At 42.6% G+C, this 20,410-nt stretch overlaps 1 protein-coding gene across 3 annotated transcripts in view; it reads left to right on the top strand.

Annotated features, from left to right (window-relative positions):
- ARPC2 (actin related protein 2/3 complex subunit 2) overlaps positions 1-20,410 on the top strand; it is a 36,525-nt gene that overhangs the window by 11,203 nt on the left and 4,912 nt on the right. For all 3 annotated transcript variants that reach the window (XM_032278254.1, XM_032278258.1, XM_032278255.1), the window contains 5 exons: positions 1,224-1,336; positions 7,020-7,065; positions 11,140-11,326; positions 11,877-11,970; positions 17,689-17,815. In XM_032278254.1, coding sequence (XP_032134145.1) covers positions 1,224-1,336; positions 7,020-7,065; positions 11,140-11,326; positions 11,877-11,970; positions 17,689-17,815 — 567 coding nt within the window. The remainder of the gene's footprint in view (positions 1-1,223; positions 1,337-7,019; positions 7,066-11,139; positions 11,327-11,876; positions 11,971-17,688; positions 17,816-20,410) is intronic.

The raw sequence follows: 20,410 nt of genomic DNA, 5'->3' as shown, positions 1-20,410 counted from the left end.
TCTCTATCTCTTGATCTGCCCGCCCTGGCCTCCCAAAGTGCAAGTGCTGGGATTATAGGTGTGAGCCACCACACCCAGCCTTTTTTTTTTTTTTTTGAAACAGAATCTCCCTCTTTTGCCCAGGCTGGAATGCAGTGGCACAGTCTCAGCCAACTGCAACCTCTGCCTCCTGGAATCAAGCAATTTTCGTGCCTCAGCCTCCCAAGTAGCTGGGGCTATAGGCACGTGCCACCATGAGTGGCTAGTTTTTTTGTATTTTTAGTAAGAGATGGGGTTTCACCATATTGGCCAGGCTGGTCTTGAACTCTGGATCTGCCCGCCTTGGCCTCCCAAAGTGCTGAGATTACAGGCTTGAGCCACTGTGCCTGGCCTTGACTGAATATTTGATATTAAGAAATTGTTTTTAAAAACTAGGCATGACAGTAGTATTGTGGCAATGTTTTTTTTTTTTTTTAAACAAATAGCCTTCTGTATCTTCCAAAGATATATTCTGAAGTATTTATGGAGGAAATTATGTGTTGTGTCTGGGATTTGCTTCAAAATAAATCATTGGGAAGGAGGGCATCTAAATGAAACAAAAATTGGCTATGTATTAATAGTTGTTGAGGCCAGACGTGGTGGCTCACGCCCATAATCCCAACACTTTGGGAGGCCAAGGTGGTCAGATTATGAGGTCAAGAGTTCGATACCAGCCTAGCCAACATAAAAAAACCCCGTTTCTACTAAAAATATAAAAATTAGCCAAATGTGGTAGCATGTGCCTGTAGTCCTCAGCTACTCGGGAGGCTGAGGCAGGAGAATCACTTGAACGCAGGAGGCAAAGGTTACAGTGAGCCGAGACGACGCCATTGCACTCCAGTCTGGATGACAGAGTGAGACTCTTGTCTCGAAAAAAATAAATTGTTGAAGCCTTATGATGGGAATAGGAGTTCATTATACTGTTCATTCTGCTTATATACATGTTTAAAATCCAATTATTTCAGCACCAAGCTGTGATTAAGGAAAGAATAGCTTTGTAATTTTAAGGAAGAGCAAAGAGATGAGTACTCAGCATTTCTTTCCCAGTGTTCCTGCTGATTTGTCACATGGCTGTAAAACAAATTTCGTTTTACTTATATGCCTCCTTATAAGAGGTCTTCCTGTGGCCTACAGCAAGGTAGGTGCTTGGAGAGATTATTTCCCATTCCCAAGTTGTTAAGCAATCTTATTTGCCTTCCTCACAGATTTCGATGGGGTCCTCTATCACATTTCAAATCCTAATGGAGACAAAACAAAAGTGATGGTCAGTATTTCTTTGAAATTCTACAAGGAACTTCAAGCACATGGTGCTGATGAGGTAAGATCTACATCATTTTCCTTAGGACTCTTGTTTTCTCACCTTTTATTGGCAGCTTGCCATTCATGGATGATCCATGGCACTAAATCACCCCGGCTGGACAATATGCTCACCTAACTAGGGGCTCTTGACTTGATTGCTGTAATGAATTAAGTGTGTTCCCAGACAAGGTTTTGACTCTTTGCTTGCTTACTTTAAAACAATGGAAACAAAAACAGCTTTAGTTCTCCAAAAACAGCAAAGAATACTTTTCCTTCATCAGTACAAAAATAGCTGTTGCAAGAATTAGGTTCTGTTCTATTTTTATAATATTATCAAGGCAGATAGATAACTTCTGGCTTGCTCAAGCTTTATAATCTCAGGTTCTTATTCTGGAAATTTAGGCACAAATAGCTGTCTTTTGACATTTTTAATTTAATGTTCTTTAAAGCTAGCCTCTTTATCTCTTCTTCTTTATAACTACCTTAGGGGCAATAAGAAGGGATGTCCAGACACCAGACATTACGAAACTTTGGTGGCCATGCCTTGTTCACTGGCTTCTTTGAATAGTTAAGTAGCAGGTTTGGTTCCTGTTGAACTGTATTTGCTCTGGGGAGAGCCATTTATGGAAGAAAGAAAATGTTATTACAGCAGCTTGTGCACGTTGTGGTTGGGTCTCAAAGCAGGAAATGTGACTCAGTTCCTGAATCAGTTTTCAAATTTCTTACTGTTAACAAACTAGGTTCTCCTTCATCTGTTAAATGAAGATGTAGCCATAGCTGCTTTCTTTCTGAGGAGTAGCTTTTGAATTATTTAAAATTTATATAATAAAAAAATGGTTTATAAAGGAATATGACCAAAAGCTTGATTAATTTTTTAGCATGAAAACTAAAATTGGTCTTACTTTAATACGAAGAGCCATAGGTTGCTTCCCTTAGTTATTCAAATGCAATTGATTTACTCATAAATTCAAAGAAATAAGAAACATTTAGAGAATTTGGAATACAGTTTACTTTACTGGAGAAAGAAAAGCTTCAGGAAGAAGACCTTATCCCTAAAAGCTTACAAAGAATTGTTTCACAAAAGATAGTGAGTGACTGACACCTCTTTACCAGATAAAGTGTTAAAGAAAACAAATGGCTGTTAAAGCAGCCCAGCTCGCTCGCTCTCCCTCTCTCTCTCCCTCTCTCTCCCTCTCTCTCTCTCTCTCTCTCTCTCTCTCTCTCTCTCTCTCTCTCTCTCTCTGTGTGTGTGTGTGTTGGAGTGTGTGTTGGAGTCTCACTCTGTTGCCCAGGCTGGACTGTAGTGGCGCCATCTTGGCTCACTGCAACCTCCACTTCCTTGGTTCAAGCAGTTCTCCTGCCTCAGCCTCCTGAGTAGCTGGAATTACAGACACACACCACTACACCCAGCTAATTTTTGCATTTTTCATAGAGATGGGGTTTCCTCATGTTGGCTGGGCTGCTCCCAAACTTCTGACCTCAGGTGATCCGCCTCCCTTGGCCTCCCGAAGTGCTGGGATTGCAGGCTTGAGCCACAGCTCCCAGTTGTTGTTGTCATTGTTGTTTCTTGTTTTTTTGTTTGGTTGGTTTTGTTTGGGTTTGGTTTGGTTTTTTTGACAAGGTCTTGCTCTGTCATCTAGGCTGGAGTGCAGTGACACAGTCACAGCTACTGCACCCTCAACCTCCCAGGTTCAAGTGGTCTTCCCACCTCAGCCTCCCAAGTGGCTGAAACTACAAGGCACATGTAGTTCCACACCTGGCTCATTTTTTGGTTCTTTTATAGAGAGGAGGTTCCACTATGTTACCCAAGCTGGTCTCAAACTCCTGGGCTCAAGCAATCCTCCTTCCTGGGCCTCCCAAAGTGCTTGGATTATAGACATGAGCCACCACACCCAGCTGTAGCCCTGCTTTGGATTAGCTATAACTACCTGAAAAGAAGTGTTAAAATATTTGAACATTTTTTAAATTGTGTAATCATTCTCCTTAGACAGTCTTCATTAGGTGCAAGCCTGCACAGTGGCATGCACCTGTAAATCCAGCTACTTAGGGGGTTGAAGTGGGGAGGGTCGTTGGAGACCAGGAGTTCAAGTCCAGCCTGGACAGCATAGTGAGACTCCATCTCAAAAAAACAAGACGATCTAAATGTAATAATAATACTCCTGGAAAGAAAGAGTTAAGCTAGATTTCTTTTTTCTTTTTTTTAATTTTATTTATTGTTTTAGAGATGGGGTCTCGCTATTGTTGCCCAGGCTGGAGTGCAGTGGCTATTCACAGGTGCAATCCCACTGCTGATCAGCACAGGAGTTGTGACCTGCTCTGTTTCCGACCTGGACCAGTTCACCCCTCCTTAGGCAACCTGGTGGTCCCCTGCTCCCGGGAGGTCACCACATTGATGCCAAACTTAGTGCGGACACCTGATCGGCATAGCACACTACAACCCAGAACTCCTGGGCTCAAGCAATTCTCCCACCTCAGCCTCCCAAGTAGCTGGGACTACAGACATGCACCACCATGTCCGGCAAGCTAGATTTCTTATATCTCCTTTCCATTCTGTGCTTTTCTAACAGTGGAGCTCCAGAACACATTGTTATTCTTGTAGCCACCACAAGGGTCAAAGAACCAACCCCACCCACTTAAGTGGGTGGAGTAAGTAACATTCACAGTATTGGAGCAGAGTGCACAGTAAATGGCTCCCTGGGTTGGTTAAACAGTGACCAACCCATGATAACCACAGGAAGCTTATTACTTGGTCACAGGCCATTTTTAAAGGCAGAATGCCTCTGCTGCTAGAGTGGGAAGGTAATGGTGATGAGTGATAGGTGGCCTCCACCCATGTCCTGGTGTCATGCTGGGAGAGAGGGTACAAACTGAAAAGTGAGTCATGGTTAAAAGTGCAAGTTAAGTCACAAGGAAGCGTTGGCTGGTTTTACTAAGGGGAGGGAACAAAGGAGTTGAACATGATAGAAATTTGGCTCTCGGTACCTCTTAGAATATTAACTTTGTAAGCTTGAAATTAAACTAAATCTTAGGGATTTGAACTAAATCTGTGGTTTCTCCCACATCTGATTTCCCCTTCCTCAAAATACCAATAGTACATGCAACACAGAATTGTAGCTCAGAGGTAGCATGCTGTTTCAGATTCTTGGGATATGCATGTTACTTTTTTAAAAGAAGTGGTATATCAGACACCTGAAGGTCAAGTCTCTCTGTGTCACCAACAAACTCTTGTGACCTTGAGCCCCAGTTCCTCTTTGGTAAAAGAGATGCCTCACAGTGGCTGTGCAATCACCAAATAGGAACCACATTTGGCATTATTTATCGTTTGCCCTTGTATAAAAAAATACAGTCTTGCAGGTTGAAAGTTTCTTCTAGCTGTAGGAAAATGGTTAAATAAGTATGTGGAATATGAAGAAATTATTGTTGGGCTCATGCCTGCAATCCCAGCACTTTTGGAGGCCAAGGCAGGAGCATCGCTTGAGGCCAAGAGTTCAAGCCCAGCCTGGGCAATGTAGTGAGACCCTGTCTCTGTATATAAATAAATAAAGAGGCCGGGCACGGTGGCTCACGCCTGTAATCCCAGGACTTTGGGAAGCCAAGACAGGTGGGTTGCTTGAGGTCAGGAATTCAAGACCAGCCTGGCCAACGTGGTGAAACCAATCTCAACTGAAAAATACAAAAATTAGCCAGGCGTGGTGGTACATGCCTGTAGTCCCAGCTACTCAGGAGGCTGAGGCAGGAGAATTGCTTGAACCCAGGAGGCAGAGGTTGCTGTGAGCCAAGATCGTGCCATTGCACTCCAGCCTGGGCAACAAGACCGAAACTCTGTATCAAAAAGCAAAACAAAGGCTGGGCTTGGTGGCTCACGCCTGTAATCCCAGCACTTTGGGAGGCCGAGGTGGGCGGATCACCTGAAGTCAGGAGAGTTCAAGACCAGCCTGACCAACATGGTGAAACCCTGTCTCTATTTTTAAAAATAAAATAAAATAAAATAAATTAGCTGGACATAGTGACAGGCACCTGTAATCCCAGCTACTAGGGGCTAAGGCAGGAGAATTGCTTGAACCCAGGAGGCAGAGGCTACAGTGAGCTGAGATCACGCCACTGCACTCCAGCCTGGGCAACAGAGTAAGATTCCATCTCAAAAAATAAATAAATACAATAAAATGTTGGTTTTTTAAGCCATGTCATTCTGGAAGCAGTTTTCACCAGGTGAAGCAGTCACAGTGACAGAGAAAAAAATAGGGAGTCTCAGTCTGTTTTTTGTTGCTATAACAGAATACCACAGACTGAATAATTAATGAAGAAAATATGATTATTTGACTCACGTTCTGGGGCTGGGAAATCCAAGAGATTGGCACCAGCCCTTTCCCATCATCCTATAGCAAAAGGCAGAAGAGCAAGAGAGGGCCAGACTCATTTTTTTTTTTCTAACAACCCTTCTTGTGATAATAAACCAACATCCCCTGTAAGTAACAACATTTATCCATTCATGAGGGCAGAGCCCTCACAGCCTAATCCCGTTACATCACAGTGACAGTTAAATTTCAACATGTGTCCAGGCATGGTAGCTCACTCCTATAATCCCAGCACTTTGGGAGGCCAAGGTAGAAGGATCACTTGAGCCTAGAAGTTCAAGGCTGCAGTGAGCTATTGCATCACTGCACTCTCACCTGGACTACAGAGTGAGACCTTGTCTCAAAAAAAAAAAAAAATCATAAATTTTGGCTGGGCATAGTGACTCACACCAGTAATCTCAGCATTTTGGGAAGGCAAGGTGGGCAGATCACTTGAGGTCAGGAGTTTGAGACCAGCCTGGCCAGCATGGTGAAAACCCCGTCTCTACTAAAAATACAAAAATTAACCAGGCATTGTGATGCACACCTCTAGTCCCAGTTACTCTGGAGGTTGAGGCAGGAGAATCACCTGAACCTGGGAGGTGGAGGTTGCAGTAAGCTAAGATCACACCACTGCACTCCAGCCTGGACAACAGAGTGAGACTCCATCTCCAACAAAAAAAGTCATAAATTTTAACATGAGTTTTCGAAAGGACATTCCAACCATAGCAGAGTGTATAAAAGGGGTTCTTGGTTTTTTGGGTATTTTTTGTTATTGTTGTTGTTTTCATTTAATTCAAAAACCTGGAAAGTAGCCAGCATAGGTTCTGGTGGGGAAAAGACACGTAGAGTGTACACCCTTCTGTGGACACCAATATTAATAACTAGCTGAGATTTCATTATTCACTGTCCTTTGCCTTAAAAGCTGGTTATGCACTGAGTAATTTTAAAGCATACAAGATCAGCAGACAAACAGATCAGTTCCCAGCCGTCCTGGTTTTTCCTCTTCATTCACCTGGGTTAGTGGCTCAGCCTGTGCTTAGGCTGACGACTAACAATCTGGTCTCTCACTTGACATTTGCCATCCTTTTGCTGGGATCTGGAGGAGAACAGAGAACATATTAAGGGTATAGTCAGGTCCTAAAAAAGTAAAGGATGTGCTTTGATTAAAGATTCTCATCTCAGCTTTGTGGCCCGTTTGGTGACTAAACCCACTTCCCCTCTGTCTCTCCTTTCCCATCCACCAAATGAAAGTTAGGGAGAATGCTGACTTAGAAAAAGCTTGGCAAGTACAGTACTTTAAAAATAATGAAATTATCATGGCCTTTGGATTAACATATGTGGTTTTGTTTTGTTTTTATTTTCTAGTTATTAAAGAGGGTGTACGGGAGTTTCTTGGTAAATCCAGAATCAGGTATGTAGTCATGTTAGCAACTATGGAATGATGTGGGAAGACAGGTGTCCTTTATACATTATGCTTTTTTTACCCAAAGGATTTCATTTAAATATTACAAATATTTCTGCATGAACCCATTTCTAATTCAGTTCCCTCCATAAAAATAGCTTTTAAGGGGCTTTGCTTTGTCCAATATGGAACACAGCAGAGGGTACAAAGTTGATGTATGGCATTATTAACATTTACCTGATGGGGCCACATGACCCTTACTTAATCTTTCAGCCAGAGGGCCACATTTGTTTGTTCGTGGTGATTAAAATGCCTTTGAAAAGAATGAACAAACATTGATTCCCACCCTCAGCCCTTAATAACACCTTTTTCTGCGCACTACGTATTTGGAGAAGGAAGAGGAACATTCACAGCACTATTCTTGTGATTTCAAGTAATAAAAATATCAGACCCTTTCTTAATCCAGTCTTCTAATAGGTGGTCTAAGCATTCATGGCCAGAGGAATTGAAAGGCACCATGTCATCCTTGAATAGAACAGCTAGGAGGTATAAAGCGAACAGCCTTTTTACCCTGTGATTCAGTGGTGTGTCTCAAATTCCGAGGCATTTAGCAGGACCCCAAAGTGAGAACCAGGTAGTAAGACCATTGGAACATAATACTTTTTACTCAGCTGTTATAACTTGGGTACCTTAATTAGAAGTCTTCTAAGAAGGAAATTCTCTGTCACCCCCCCCCCCTTTTTTTTTTTTTTTTTATTTTGGAAGACAGAGTTTTGCTCTTATTTCTTTTTGCCCAGGCTGGAGTGCAATGGCACAATCTCGGTTCACTGCAACCTCTGCCTCCCAGGTTCAAGTTCTCTGCCTCAGCCTTCTGAGTAGCTGGGATTACAGGTTGCCACTACCACACCCGGATAATTTTTGTATTTTTAGTAGAGATGGGGTTTCACAATGTTGGCCAGGCTGGTCTTGAACTCCTGACCTGTGATCTGCCTGCCTTGGCCTCCCAAAATGCTGGGATTACAGGTGTGAGCCACCCACCGCGCCTCTGTCACTCTTAGCAGTTGCTGGTACTAGCTTACTTCCTCACCTCACCTATTTTTTTAGACAGAGTCTCATTCTGTTGTCCAGGCTGGGATGCAGTGGTCCAGTCACAGCTCATTGCAACCTCCTTCAAATCTTGGGCTCAAGCAATCCTCCCACTTTAGCCTCTCAGTAGCTGGGAACTACAGGCACTTGCCATCATACCCAGCTAATATTTTTTATTTTCTTGTAGAAACAGGGTCTCACTGGCTGCTGCCCAGACTGCCAGAGCAGACTAAGGAGGTCTCAAACTTCTAGCCTCAAGCAATCCACCCACCTCGGCCTCAGCCTCCCAGAGAGTTGGGATTACAGGCATGAGCCACCATACCCAGCACCTTTTTTTTTTTTTTTTTTAATCTCCAAATTGGTGGGATGAATGTATCACAGAAATAAAAGCCAAGATAACACTGTAGGCTTTTGGCAGAATCAGCATATTAAAGAAAGAGAAGTAAAGAAACAAACAGATCTAGAACAGAAAAAATCAAGTCCAGAGTCTTGGGCATGCTTGTCAAAGCCAACATCCTGATGTGGAAAGTAGGTTTCTGTCTCTGGGCCTCCTCCTGCCTCCCACTAAATCAGATATCACCACATTGCAGACCCTGTCTTCATACAAGTGTAAAATGTAAAAGTATGTCATAGTTGTGTCCATCAGGCACAGTGGCTCACACCTGTAATCCCAGCACTTCAGGAGGCCGAGGTGGGTGAATTGCTTGAGCCCAGGAGTTCGAGACCAGCCTGGGCAACATAGTGAGACCCATGTCCCTCCAACCTGGATGACAGAGCAAGATTCAGTCTCCAGAAAAAAAAAAAAAAAGATGGTAGAGTCTCTTCTTTTTTGATGGGTTTATCATCTAGGCATGTTGGGAAAAACTCAGCAAATCATACTGGATTTTTACTTCTCTTCATCCTGAGTATATTCCGTTCATCATGTTAGAAGCCTTAGAAACAGATTTTAGCTTAGCTGTAATTTTATTTGCTTTGTTTTATTTGGCTTCCTAAAACAAGCAAACCTCGGCTCTAAATCTTTTCTGTTTTAATCTAATCTTATAGTCTCTGTGTTTATCTGGTTTTCAGCTACCCAAAATAGAATGACGTTATTTAATACTGGAGTGCCAAAAATGTGCTAAGCATTATATATTCCAAAGATTTAGACACCCATCCTTCTAAAGAGCCCCTGCTCAACAATAAATATAGACCTCAGGAATGCTTTTGAGAAAAAATGAAATAGTAATGAGGTGTAAAGGTTTCAGATACTTAGAAGTGAGAAACCCATACATACAGTTCTGGCAAAGTTATTCCCGTCAGTTGCCTGGAATATAAAATGATCCTCAGTGATACACAAATATTCTTATAAAAACATCTCTAGGCCTTTTGACACTTATTAATCATTTGACTCGCTAATCAAGTGTTGCAGCCCTGTTTCCGGGAATTCATAGTGGACATGCTGTCAAGGCAGGTCAGCCAACGGTTTCAGTGCCTGTTCTGCACCTGTTGTGATGACCTATCGTGTTCCACACATTTTAAGTACTATGAATTTTTTTAATGCTCACAACAGTCTCCCCTATCTCCATACCCCGTCCCCGCCTTTTTTTTTTTTTGAAATGGAGGTTCACCCTTGTTGCCTAGGCTGAAGTACAGTGGAGCGATCTCAGCTCACTGCAACCTCCACCTCCCAGTTCAAGCGATTCTTCTGCCTCAGCCTCCTAAGTAGCTGGGCTTACAAGCACCCGCCACCATGCCTGGCTAATTTTTGTATTGTTAGTAGAGATGGGGTTTCTCTGTGTTGGCCAGGCTGGTCTCCAACTCCTGATCGCAGGTGATCTGCCCACCTCAGCCTCCCAAAGTGCTGGGATTGTAGGCGTGAGCCACCGCACTTGGCAATTTTTTTAAGGTCACGAAATGACAAGGCCAGGAATTGGACCCAGTTCTGTTCAACTCAAAATAGAGTGCCCTACACTTAAGTATCATGCTGCATTTGACAAGTCACGTCACTTTGAATCTCCTTTCCCTCTGTAAAACAGTAACCTTATCTAACCTGCAGACTTCAAAGCACTGTTATGGAGATCAAATGAAGTAAAATGCTTTTTAAAATACTGAAAATTTTACAATGTATGCCAATAAAAGCTATTGGGGAGGTATATGTATGAACAGATAGTTGGTTTTTCTACCCTTCCTCCTCAGAGTTGGCAGTGGCACAGAGAATGGTCTATATTATTATCACAAAGCTACCTATGTGTTGGCTGTATTGCTACTTGGCACGTTAAACTATCAGAGAAAGATATGTGCCTCCTTTACAACTGTATCTGGAAGAGTAAAAAGTAAATTTCCGATCAGAGTTCCCAGGTTATGACTTTCTCCCATTACATATTTGTAATCAGTCATCTTTGATACTGATTCAAATTTTTTATTAACATTAGTTAAGGCTGGGCGCGGTGGCTCATGCCTGTAATCCCAGCACTTTGGGAATCCGAGGCCGGTGGATTGCCTGAGGTCAGGAATTCAAGACCTGTCTGACCAACATGGTGAAACCCTGTCTCTACTAAAAATTCAAAAAAATTGGCTGGGCATGATGGCGTGCGCCTGTAATCCCAGCTACTTGGGAGACCCGGGCAGGGGAATTGCTTGAACCAGGGAGGAGGAGGTTGCAGCGAACTGAGATCACGCCACTGCACTCCAGTCTGGGCGACAGAGCAAGACTCCGTCTCAAAAACAAAAAAAACAAACTAAAAAACTTGTTAATTATATATATTTACAAGAATCTTATAAAAATTAAGATTTTATTTCTCCTCATTTTGCCCTATGAGGTAGTTGGAAATGGACTGCCTGGATTAAAAGTACAGCCACTGAGACAAAGTTAAAATGTCAGTAGAACCTAGAAAAAAAAATGTGTTTAATTGCCTCTAGTCTCTATTTACTTGGTTGAGATAGTATGCTGCTTTTTTTTTTGCTTTTTTTTTTTTTTTAATATAACTGCTGGTTGGTTGGTTTGTTTCCTCCCTCCAGGATACAATGTCTCTTTGCTATACGACCTTGAAAATCTGCCTGCATCCAAGGATTCCATTGTGCATCAAGCTGGCATGTTGAAGCGAAATTGTTTTGCCTCTGTCTTTGAAAAATACTTCCAATTCCAAGAAGAGGGCAAGGAAGGAGAAAACAGGGCAGTTATTCATTATAGAGATGATGAGACCATGTGAGTATAGAATTTGGTCCTAAAGCCTGGGTATGGCCGTCACACCACCATGGCACCTACTGAAAGAAATATGGCTTGGTCAAACCTTAAGCTGTATTGCATGAAAGTGTTTTTATCATAAAATATCTTAAGCCAGGAAGGATGTAGGTGATAGGGCAAAAATCAGCCACTCCTCATACTTTCCAGATACTGAGAGCTGACAGATGGTGGAAAGAGAATCCAGTGCTTTCCTTTAAGGCACCACTGTTCTGAGTCCTCTTTAAGAGTATAGCCTGGATAGTCAGCAGGCAGGGTGACCATAGGTTCCATGTTATATTTACAAGGCAATAAAATCTGCTTCTGATAATTTCCATCTCCTGACTCTCTTAGGGCAGGGCATTCATGTTTTACACTGACTTTGTTAACCATAAATATCATCTCATTTGGCACACCTTTATATTATGATTCAAGAGATTTATGACTTTAGCCTTCTGATGCACTTGTAGATCAAGTTATTGACAAAATCCCATTCTGATTCTGTACTTATCCTCCTGGGTTTTGTTCCCCTCAGGTACGTTGAGTCTAAAAAGGACAGAGTCACAGTAGTCTTCAGCACAGTGTTTAAGGATGACGACGATGTGGTCATTGGAAAGGTGTTCATGCAGGTATGGAGCAGACATCTTGGTGACTTATAACTTTGCAACAAAACATACCATAAGCATAGAAAATAAAAAGAAATCTAGCAGCTCTGTTAATGTTAGAATTTGCTGAAAATTTAGTAAACAACTCCCGCAAAACTCAGTGAATGTTGTTTGGTTTTGGTTTTGCTGTTGTTGGTGGTTTTTTGTTTGTTTGTTTGTTTTGTTTTTTTTGTTTTTGTTTTTGTTTTTTTTTTTGAGGTGGAGTCTTGCTCTTGTCGCCTAGGCTGGAGTGCAGTGGCACAATCTCGGCTCACCACAGCCTCCGCTTCCTGGGTTCAAGCGATTCTCCTGCCTCAGCCTCCCGAGTAGCTGGGATTACACCCACCACACCGGGCTAATTTTTGTAATTTTAGTAGAGACAGGGTTTCGTCATGTTGGCCAGGCTGGTCTCAAACTCCTGACCTCGAGATCCGCCCTCCTTAGCCTCCCAAAGTGCTGGCATTACAGGCGCGAGCCACCACACCCTGGCGTTGTTGTTTTTTGAGATGGAGTCTCGATCTGTCACCAGGCTGGAGTGCAGTGGCATGATCTTGGCTCACTGCAGCCTCCTACTCCCGGGTTCAGGTGATTCTCCTGCCTCAGCTTCCCAAGCAGCTGGGGCTGCAAGTATGTGCCACCACGCCCAGCTTATTTTTGTTATTTTTAGTAGAGACCGGGTTTCACCATGTTGGCCAGGCTGGTCTCTATCTCTTGACCTCATGATCCGCCCGCCTCAGCCTCCCAAAGTGCTGGGATTACAGGCATGAGCTACCACGCCCAGCCTGGTATTTTTTTTCAGTGGTTCCAGTTTTACAGGACAGAACTAAAGGGTGAATTGAGAATTAAACATACTAACTATAAGTGAATATTATGTATCCTTCCTATTATCGGGTCTTTGACCTAACCTCTCGTGATTCCTCAGATTTCTAGTAAGGCCTGCTCGTGGTTTAGAATGGACTCTATAGCAAATTCTTTGGTAGTAGAAAATCTGTTAACAGATAGAGTTGTTGAACTGACAGGCTGGCCCTGAATTTGGATGTGCCACCATGGAGCACTTCCCTCACAAGAAGCTCATCTTAAGAGCAGTCATGAGAGTTAGCAGGGCATTTAGCAACTGGATTTGTGGTGTAGTTACATTCAGGTCATTGTGTACAGTTAGTTCCTGGCTCAAGGATGGTATGAGTTCATTGGTCAGGTGACATTCAGGCTGATTTCTTCTGAGATGGCTCAGCATTCCAAATCTAGTACAGTGGTAAAATTTTTTAAAAAACATTAGTGCCGCCGGGCACAGTGGCTCACGCCGGTAATCCTAGCACTTTGGGAGGCTGAGGTGGATGGATCACCTGAGGTCAGGAGTTCAAGACCAGCCTGGCCATCATGATGAAACCCCGTCTTATATTTAAAAAAATTTTTTTAAATAAAATTAAAAAAAAACATTAGTGCCTTCATTCTGTTCTTGGCAGGTTAGTAAAGATTTTTAAATTCTGAAGCAGACTCTTTTGCCAAATAGAATTGAAAGACAGCTGTGCTTAACAGTGAGGATACTTTGCATAGCCTTCTAAGTGGCTAGGGAAATCTTCAAAAGTGATATCCTCAATTTGAGCCATCCCTAGTGGCTTTTGTGTTTTGGCTAATTAATCAGAAGCTCTAGTTTGGGAGTCCCTATACAGAAAAATTGGAATATTGACACTTCAGCATTTGCTAGTGCTGAACTTGATGAAAGAATATATAAATATCCACGTATCTCTTGGGTCCTAAAAGTAAGCCTCTAGATAGGCATTGCATGTGTTTTTATGCAAAATTGACAGGGGAATTAAATGCAGTAGCTCAGAAATTGGGCTAAATCCAGAATAATAAACTAACTTTAAAAGCTCCGAAGTATATATTTAGATTTGGCTGGTTTTTTACCAATCTTGTTCCATTTTATTCCAGGAAACAACTTATTTTTATACTTTAAACAGATCTTTGGAGAGTGTACCAGAGATTTCTTCCTTAGGAGAATTTTGTGTATTCTTTTTTGGCATATGAATTTAAATGCCTCCTTCAGGGTACCTGTGGTAGGGCACTTATCTAAAAGGGAAGACAAAGCCTCTTGCATTTTGGCACTAACAGGATCTCTAGATAGTAACTGGCCTGGTGCAGTGCAAGACTCAGGAAGTCATCTGCCCTGCCACCCTTTCCAAATTCAGAGGCTGAGGTAATTTGTTGGAAATGACCGTCGAAAACTGGACTTCTGCTGGGTTTTCCCAAAAAAATAAGTAGAACTTTATCCTAGGCCTGGAATTGTAAATTTCTCGGAAAAAGAATGATGGACACCTGGCACAGAAAGTTGTATCCTGCGAACACTGAAGTTCCTCATGGTCATTAGTCTACTTGTTGCTGGCCTTTGTGGGCTTTCCCTTCCATCATGCACATCCAGCCTGATCAGAATTCAAGTCTTGCTTTTGTCGTTTGGCAAGCAGGCTCCGAGGGATGCTTCCTGCCTTTCAGAAAAAGACAGGGACTTTATTCCTCCACTCTCATAGATGTCTTACTGCTAGTGGTGTGGACATATCAGCTGAGTACTGCAGAATGTCTGATAGAAGACATCATTTCAACGCTTATTCCATGAAAAGCAATAGGACCAGTAGTTATGCATTTGGAGATTAGCTTATGGTGAACTAGAATTCTTTTCATATTATAAGATCTTAAATTCAAGTTAGTAATAAATAACTGGGAAAAGTTAAGTGGAAACCACTGGTTTCTGTCTGTTCAGGGACAAAGACACAAGCATCTGCCTTTTATGCAGTTGTAAAGATGTTATTTTGAGGACTGTTTCTGCCTGTTTACATATGTGGTTATGTCTGTAGGAAATTTTCCTGAACCGAGTCTTAGTAATTTTGGCAGATATTGCCAAACTCTTCTCCATCGGGGTAGTACCATTTTATCATCCACTAGCGATGGATAGGAGTGCCTGTTTTCCCAGAGTGTGTTGTAAACTTAGATTTCTCCTGATCTGATAGGTGAAAAGTGGTATCTCTGTCCTCCCACAAAGTCACACCATCTTTTTTTATGTTATAGACCATTTGGTTTGCTTAGGAAGTGTCTCTATGTCATTTACCCATTATTCTGTGGGGTCATCGATCTTCTCAGTTTCTTTGCATACTAGGGAGTGTAGCCTTTCATCTGTGATAAAGAGTTGAAATATTTTTTCTGCTTTGTCACTGGACTGTGTTTTGTGGGGTTTTTCCCCCATGTTGAAGTTTGTTTTTACGTAATCATATTAATCAGTCTTGCCTTTTATGGCTTCTAGATTTTGAGTTACAGTTAGAAAGTCATTCCCTGCTCCAAGGTTATAGAGAAATTTACCTGTGTTTTCTGAGTATTTTACAGTTACATATTTTATATACAATTTTTTCTTATTTGTTGAGAGCTCCTCTTGGTATATGGTATGAAATAATTATCTATCTTTTTTTCTAAATGGCTGCCCAGTGGTCCCAATAGCAATTATTTCCATGGTTACACCCCTGATTTAACATGCTACCTTTATCATATACTAAATTCTTGTATAGATTTGGATTTATTCTGAACTTCCTATGAATATAGTAGTACTTTGGAAGAGAGAAATAGTCTGATACTCAAAAGACATCCTAACCAGAAGGAGAGTAAAAAGACAATATTACTGGTTTACATATAACAAAGATGCCAATGAAGATGGATGGCTGTTTGGGTGTGCTTGTTTGTTTATCTAAGTTTTATTTAGGAGAGAGAACCAAGAAGCAAAGACATCAGATAATCTAAAGAGTAGGCCCAGCCAGCCACAGTGGCTCACGCCTATAATCCCAGCACTTTGGAAGGCTTAGGCAGGTGGATCACTTAAAGCCAGTTTGAGATCAGCCTGGCCAATATGGTGAAACCCTGTTTCTACTAAAAAGGCCAAAAATTAGCTGGAGATGGCGGCACATGCCTGTAATCTCAGCTGCTCGGAAGGCTTAGGCATGAAAGTTGCTTGACCCAGGAGGTAGAGGTTGCAGTGAGCCAAGATTGCACCACTGCACTCCAGCCTGGGTGCTAGAATAAGACCCTGTCTCAAAAAAGAAAGAATAGGCCTAAGCCAGAAACATACTGTTGACTGAGTCTTAAATATATTATTTTCCATATACAAAACTAACGAGTGCTAGTAAGTCACCACTGGTTTATAAATGCCCCATTTCGCTGTGAATACATGTACCAATGAATTAGAGCCTTAGAGACACTTAATAAACACAAGAAGATGCAGACAGTTATGTATCTGTTCTTTTTAATCCCCTAAGACTGGCAAGTAAAACCAATAGAGGTAAAAAAGCTTCATAACCCCTTTGTAGAATAAAAGATGTTTTTAGAGAAGGGCAATTTTAGAAGCTTTGCTCTAGAAATTTCATTTGGGATAATGTTGACTCCTTCCCTTCCTTTGCAAATACTTTTCCTTTGGGGAACAAAATATGTTCAAAAGGGGGCTAATCTAACCCAGATTGGTCATTTCTTTTTCTACTGAAGGTTTAGTAGCATTAGCATGAGGGGCAGTATGTAAACTAGATGAGGTCCCAGGCTGGGCATTGGGACTCTTCAGGTTTCATCTTTCCTTTGCCACTAATTGGTGAGGCCTTGCCGATCAGTGTGTGTTCTTCCTACCTGGAATTGGAAACAGCCCTGGCTCATTCCTGTACAGTGTGATGATAGTCAGTCAGCTAGGGTAGAAGCAGTTGCTTTCTCTCAGCAAGCCATGTGCTGCATAGCCTCTTTGAAGGACAGAGGAATAAATTACAAAGATAAATTAAGCAGGATCTTTGACCTGAACTCACAACCTGGTAGGAGGGCTAGATACATTAATGAATAGTAAAATGTCATAGTAGAGGTTTGTAGAGAAGACCTGTCAGCTCCAGCAAGAGAGCAGCAGCACCTGCCTGGGTTTGTTGGAGATGGCATTAGGAAGTGATATTTGAGCAGCAGTGGAAGAGCACTGTGGGCCACATGGCCGTGTAACCATGCCTTCAGAACTCCTAAAACCAAGAGACTTTGGAGAGTCCTTGGCTGCATCCTCCTGCTATCTATCATCTTGGAAGGCCCACTTGATGAATTTAGATCATCCAGTTTTACTGGCATTGCATAGAAAACCTGCTTCTGTTCTTGCAGATCTGGCTGAGAGAGGGAAGCCTTGTATTACTTGTCTATTTACATAGGAATGCATGGACTGTAGACCCTGAGGTTTGGAGATTGGAACATAGAAGGAAGGGCTTCCTTTATGAGCACCAGCACAACTTAGCTTCTTTCATTCCGTTGTCTTCTGTCCCCAAGAAGAGCTTAAGTTTGCTCTAAAGATGTTATTGATGAATTCTAAACAGCAACAGGATCTGAGATAACCTCAGTGAAAAAAGACTTATGTAGAGGCCCAGAGAAAGCACGGTAGTTTATCACCTATGTTGGTTCAGGGGAAAAGGATTATCAGTACTTTTCATCCCGAAGATCTTACTTATTAAGTACTTTGCAGTTTCACCCTTTTGAATCTGAAGTGCAGTGGTAGCAGCTAGCACTTGTAATATTTCAGGTTTAGTGTAGTTTATTTTTAACCACCTGCTGGTCTGGAGGGCTTCAAAGGTCACACCACATAGAACAAACCCCATAGCATGAGTTGCCACTCATCTTACACCCACTTCTCTTCTGGTTGCTTTTGCCTTGTCTTGGCAGGAGTTCAAAGAAGGACGCAGAGCCAGCCACACAGCCCCACAGGTCCTCTTTAGCCACAGGGAACCTCCTCTGGAGCTGAAAGACACGGACGCCGCTGTGGGTGACAACATTGGCTACATCACCTTTGGTGAGCAGGGTGCACTTGCTGCTTTCATGCTGCTTTAATGAGTTCACACTGCAGAATACCTAAATCTGCACAGAACCTTAGTTAACATTTTAAGGTAGGCAGAAGCAGGCATGCCAACTTGTTCCTGTTGCCATTGCTGTGACTAAAGGAGGGATGTCACAGGGTATTAATTACAGAGCAGGCCATGTGCTATTCTTGTACAGTAATCATTTCCTTTTTATTTTTTTCCCCATTTTTCTTAAATGTTGAAGAAAAATAAGACTGAATTCTGATATCAAGAGTTAAGGAGGCTGGGTGTGGTGGCTCACGCCAGTAACCCTAACACTGTGGGGCTTGAGGTGAGGAGTTCAAGACCAGCCTGGCCAACGTGGAGAAACTCCATCTCTGCCAAAAAACACAAAAAAAATTAGCTGGGCATAGTAATGGCATGCACCTGTATTCCCAGCTCCTCAGGAGGCTGAGGCAGGAGAATCCCTTGACCCAGGAGGTGGAGGTTGCAGTGAACCAAGATCACACTATTGCACTCCAACCTGAGTGACAGAGTGAGACCTTGTCTCAAAAAGAAAAAAAAAGAGTTAAGGATAGGCCGGGCACAGTGGCTCATGCCTATAACCGCAGTGCTTTGGGAGGCTGAGGCTGGTGCATTGCTTGAGTCCAGGAGTTTGGGGCCAGCCTGGACAACATGGCACAACCTCATCTCTACCTGTAATCCCAACACTTTGGGAGGCCAAGGCGGGCAGATCACTTGAGATCGGGAGTTCAAGACCAACCTGGCTAACATGGTGAAACCACATCTCTACTAAAAATACAAAAATTAGTTGGACATGGTGGCATGTGTCTGTAGTCCCAGCTCCTTGGCCAGCTGAGGCGTGAGAATTGCTTGAATCCAGGAGGCGGAGGTTGCAGTGAGCCGAGATCATCCTGCTGCACTCCATCCTGGGCAACAGCGGGGGACTGTCTCAAAAAAAAAAAAGATAGGCATGGTAGTGCATGCCTGTAAGTCACAGCTACTTGGAGGCTGAGGTGGGAGGATCACTTGAACCCAGGAGGTCGAGGCTGCAATGAGCTGTGATTGCGCCACTATACTCCAGCCTGGGTGACAGAGCAAGACCCTGTCTCACCACAAAAAGGAGTTAAGAAGAGAACCACCTAAGCAGCCAGATGGAAGCTCTCTCTGTCATTTGGCACTTCTTGGTTTTTTGCTTATTAAGCCCAGGCTCCAGCCATGATGCACGGACTCCACTTTTTCATGGAAGAAATTCGAGTCTTCTTCAGTTGCTCCAGCCTCATGCACTAGCTGATTATGATAGCTTACAGTTTGGAGTTAACAGTTCATTCATACTGCACCTGATGCCACTGGAATGCCTCCTTTTGTGAAATGTAATTTAATTCACCTTACTGGTAAAGGTGAATCTGTTTATCTTTAAGAATAAACCGAATGTGTTGTTCTACCAAATTTCATTAAATCTGAACTGTACACTTTTTTCTTTCTCTCTGTCACCCAGGCTGGAGTGCAGTGGTGTGATCTTGGCTCACTGCAACTTCCACTTCCCAGGCTCAAACAGTTCTCGTGCCTCAGCTTCCCGAGTAGCTGGGACTACAGGCATATGCCACCACACTAGGCTGATTTTTGTATTTTTAGTAGAAACAGGGTTTTGCCATGTTGGCCAGGCTGATCTCAACCACCTTGACCTCCCAAAAGTGCTGGGATTACAGGCGTGTGCCACCATGCCCAGCCAGCTATAAATTTTTTTTTTTTTTTTTTTTTTTTTTTTTTTTCAAGATTTTATCTTTGAATCTGGGATGCATCTTACAACTCAGGGCATGTCACAGTTTGATTGGCAGCATTTTTCTCTTGTACATAAAATTACGGCACTTACAGTCATAAGCACCTTAGATTCTTTGAAATGCAGTTATCTGCTATTGTGGCATTCATTTACTTTCAGGTCCGGGCAAATTGACACAGAAATTCCATACATCCTTAGGAGTCATTCCTTTTCATTTCAACAAAAACATCAGAGAACTCAGGGTTTTGCAGATAGTGAGTAGGGGAAGTTCAGCAGATAAAGAAGATTCCAGAAAACCAGGGCAGGTGGGGGCATACAGGTCTGCTCCAGTGCAAAAGGACTGAGTGATGACCACACAGGTCTTTTTTTTTTTTTTCTTTTGTGAGATGGAGTCTTTCACTGTCGCCCAGACTGGAGTGCAGTGATGTAATCTCGACTCACTGCAACCTCCGCCTCCCGGATTCAAGCAATTCTCTGAGACACCATCATCTCTGGCTAATTTTTTTATTTTTAGTAGATAGGGGGTTTCACCATGTTCCCCAGGCTGGTGTTGAACTCCTGACCTCAGATGATTTGCCCGCCTCAGCCTCCCAAATTGCTGGGATTACAGGCATGAGCCACCGAGTCCAGCCTCACACAGGTCTTTAGGTGGCTGGTGCCACAGGGTGGACTTCACTCAGGCCCAGTCAGAGCAGCTCTTCCTACCTGGCCTATCAAGAGGGTTCAGGTGCTGGTTTTCACAGTGAGAATATGGGAAATTCTCTGGCATCTTATTTTCTTTTTTTTTTTTTTTTTTTTTTTTTTTTTT

This window comes from Sapajus apella, unplaced genomic scaffold (assembly GCF_009761245.1).
Source record: "Sapajus apella isolate SASKATOON/1434 unplaced genomic scaffold, GSC_monkey_1.0 scaffold10, whole genome shotgun sequence".
Lineage (NCBI taxonomy): Eukaryota > Metazoa > Chordata > Mammalia > Primates > Cebidae > Sapajus > Sapajus apella.
The sequence above is the reverse complement of the archived record's forward strand: the minus strand, read 5'-3'. Positions and strand labels throughout refer to the sequence as shown.